Source organism: Nanorana parkeri, unplaced genomic scaffold (assembly GCF_000935625.1).
Source record: "Nanorana parkeri isolate BGI_ZX_2015 unplaced genomic scaffold, ASM93562v1 scaffold802, whole genome shotgun sequence".
Taxonomy (NCBI): domain Eukaryota; kingdom Metazoa; phylum Chordata; class Amphibia; order Anura; family Dicroglossidae; genus Nanorana; species Nanorana parkeri.
This window is the reverse complement of record NW_017307070.1, coordinates 87,991-90,910: the sequence shown is the minus strand read 5'-3', so window position 1 is coordinate 90,910 and position 2,920 is coordinate 87,991. Positions and strand designations below refer to the sequence as shown.

The 2,920-nt window shown below is 51.1% G+C and overlaps 1 protein-coding gene across 1 annotated transcript in view; it reads right to left on the bottom strand.

The window, feature by feature from the left end:
* LOC108794007 (cryptochrome-1-like) overlaps positions 1-2,642 on the bottom strand; it is a 16,474-nt gene extending 13,832 nt beyond the window's left edge. The window contains exons 1-2 of the mRNA XM_018564969.1: positions 2,571-2,642; positions 868-1,100 (exon numbers count right to left, since the gene is read on the bottom strand). Of these exons, the coding sequence (XP_018420471.1) occupies positions 868-1,082 (215 nt within the window). The 5' untranslated portion in view covers positions 1,083-1,100; positions 2,571-2,642. The remainder of the gene's footprint in view (positions 1-867; positions 1,101-2,570) is intronic.
* Positions 2,643-2,920: the final 278 nt, after the last annotated feature.

The window sequence follows — 2,920 nt, the reverse complement described above, 5'->3', positions numbered from 1 at the left end:
CCCCCGGGGGGGGGGGGGATATGTCATTGCGCCAGCCTGGACTTGCATTACTGCCACACAGAAACATTTTCATGCATTGTGTACACCAGTATGGCATTCCCACCAACGGAGGAGATCAGGAGGAGATGTTTGGCCTTCACATACACCTAAAACCAGCCCCAGACACATTTTCTTTTGCAATTAGTGGGAAGATACAATATCCCCGATTGGGGGGACGGTGTTCCCTCACTTCCTGTGACATCCGTGGTGGAGTGGTTGTCAAAGAACCCTAACCCATTCTAACCCTAATCTGCTAATGCTAACCCCCTCACCCTCTAACCCTAACCTTCTAACTCTAAGTCCAAGGTTAGGGTTAGTTCACATAGACAAAGGTTCTAATCCTTCCCCAATCATCTAAATGTCCCTACTTGAGGTGACAGAGTTCCTTCACTTACTGTCCCTGTGACATCTGTGGGGGAGTGGTTAACAAAACTCTAACCCTATAACCTTAAATGAGAACTATGGGGTCAGAGCTTTTCCCCATAGTTCTCCTTAGGGTAACGGGAGGACACAAACTAGCGTCCTCCCGTCACCCTAAGCTCCCGTCACCCTAAGTAAGCTACAGCTCCCCGGAGCGGGGAGAGGGGAATCCAGCCCCTCCACTGTCACGGCTCTCTGCCGTGACAGGATCGAGAAGTGAGCGGACGCCGGTATGTGTTCGCTCACCTCCCAATCTACTGAGCCGACCTGTGACAGTCTCATTGTCACAGGTCGGCTAGAACTATGAGGTGAATAAAAAGCACTCCCCCTCCCCCCCATAGTTCTCCTTTAATGTTTGAATAATTAGGACCCGTCTGATTCTTTTGCTGCGCACATCCTTTCCGATACCTGGAATTGATCTTCTTCAGGTTTTCATCCAAATCCTTCAAGGCCTCGATGAGGAATCTCCAGCGGTTGACACTGACTCTCATATTCCTGGGGAACCAGGGATCCAGGATGAAAATGGGGTGCAGCTGAGCGCAGTCTTTCATGGCAGCGAGCAGGGCGGGGTTATCGTGGAGGCGGAGCCCCTTCCTGAACCAGTGGATTGATCGGTGGGTCATGGTGCCCCGGGATGTGAACTGCAATTAAAAATGTTACAAGTTAGAATGACACAAAGCCGTATCCGGACTTATTGCGCAAAGCTGCGCACACAGCAACGACGGGTTAGTAACCCATAGCAACCAGATATCCCCTTTTAATCAATGCGTGAAGGCTGGCTTTGCTGTACTGCACTCTCCAAGACGCTGATTTGCATAATGAAGGAAAATTGAAAGACTCACATGATGTAAAGGGGACTTCCCCCCATCGGATAATTATTCCTCCGGCTCGTCCCCGCTCTCCCAAAACTCCCCCCCCCCTCCAACAAATGTAATACACACGGCATTATCCCCACTAGATGGAGCCAGGGAGCACAGGAAATTGCTTTGCTCCTCAGCGCCATCTAGTGGTGGCACAGGTGCAGCACAGACAGCATTCACCAGCTATACCCCGGATGGAAGCTTTATAAATCAGTCCACAAAGCAAACCGAACCACAGACAGCCTTACCCCGGGGCAACAGAAACAGCTCGCCCGGAATACAGAATATTACTACAAACAATTGACATTCTTTTCTTTGCATTCACTTTTTTCCATTCTTTGTTCCATCTCAGTGCCGATCACCTTGAATCCTCGCTTCCTGTCTACATGCGCTCCATGGCACTTCTCAGGGCGGGTTTCCTAATGGTGACAACAGTGGACCGTGTCTGTATAATGTGTGTTGAAACGGCCACTTGTAGTCTCCATAGGAAGCCCATCTGGCAGGGTGACAACGCAGGAGAACAGTTGGGAGACAAGGACAAAGCGTTGTCACCCTATAACAGGAAGTGTCTGAACAAGGATCTTCATGGCGGGATCAACGGGATTATTTGATCAAATGCTGCAGATTTAAAATGACATTATAATGACACTTTAACAGATTAAAGCTTCTGTGAGGTTTATTGGTGGGGTTTCTGTTACCTTTAAGTAGCAGCAAGCTATAGCTGGCCGTCCCCCAGCAGAATTTCATTTTCAGAACGTTCATGCGATTTTCTAACAGTTAATGGCACCATACCGCGCGTTCAGCGCTTGCTATCGCACAACGCACCTAGAGTGCAGTTCTGGGTGCAATGCGTCGCCATTCATTGGAATGGAACCCCAACGCACCTCTAGGAGGCCATGCATTGCAGCACCTCCACATCGCACGCTGTGCTGGGGTTCGGTGGGTAGTAGTGCATGCACAGTATCGTGCGTTTAGCGCAACGCCTATGGCGTGTGGTCTAAATTTGGAAAGGGAGCCCCCACACTTCACCATGTGACGACAATCACCATGAGAGGTCGCCGTTGCCATGTGACACCCCCTGTGCAGGAATACTGAGAGAGTTATATAAGAGACGCATGCTGAAGGATGAGGATGACAGAAAACACAGAGGACAGGAAGACAGAAGCAGCAGGATAGCAGAGACGTCTGACCCCTGTAATCATAGCCGCATGATGGGTGGTGTAGTAGTAGTAGTAGTAGTAGTAGTATTACCAGATAATGATGGAGATTCAGACACTCAGAGCTGCAAGAGCTGAACACAAAGTTGTTACATCACCAACAAAGAGTTACAAAACATTCCACTTCCTGTCTGTCGACCAATCAGAGGGGAGCACGCTGCTCACACCTCCAGAGCATTAACCGCTTTGGTGCCGGAGGCCTCAGTGTGCTCCCATCATGCTCATTTGTACCGTCTGGGCAGACATGGCTGGGCCGGGTCAGGGGGGGGCAGACATGGCTGGGCCGGGTCAGGGGGGGGCAGACATGGCTGGGCCGGGTCAGGGGGGGGCAGACATGGCTGGGCCGGGTCAGGGGGGGGCAGACATGGCTGGGCCGGGTCAGGG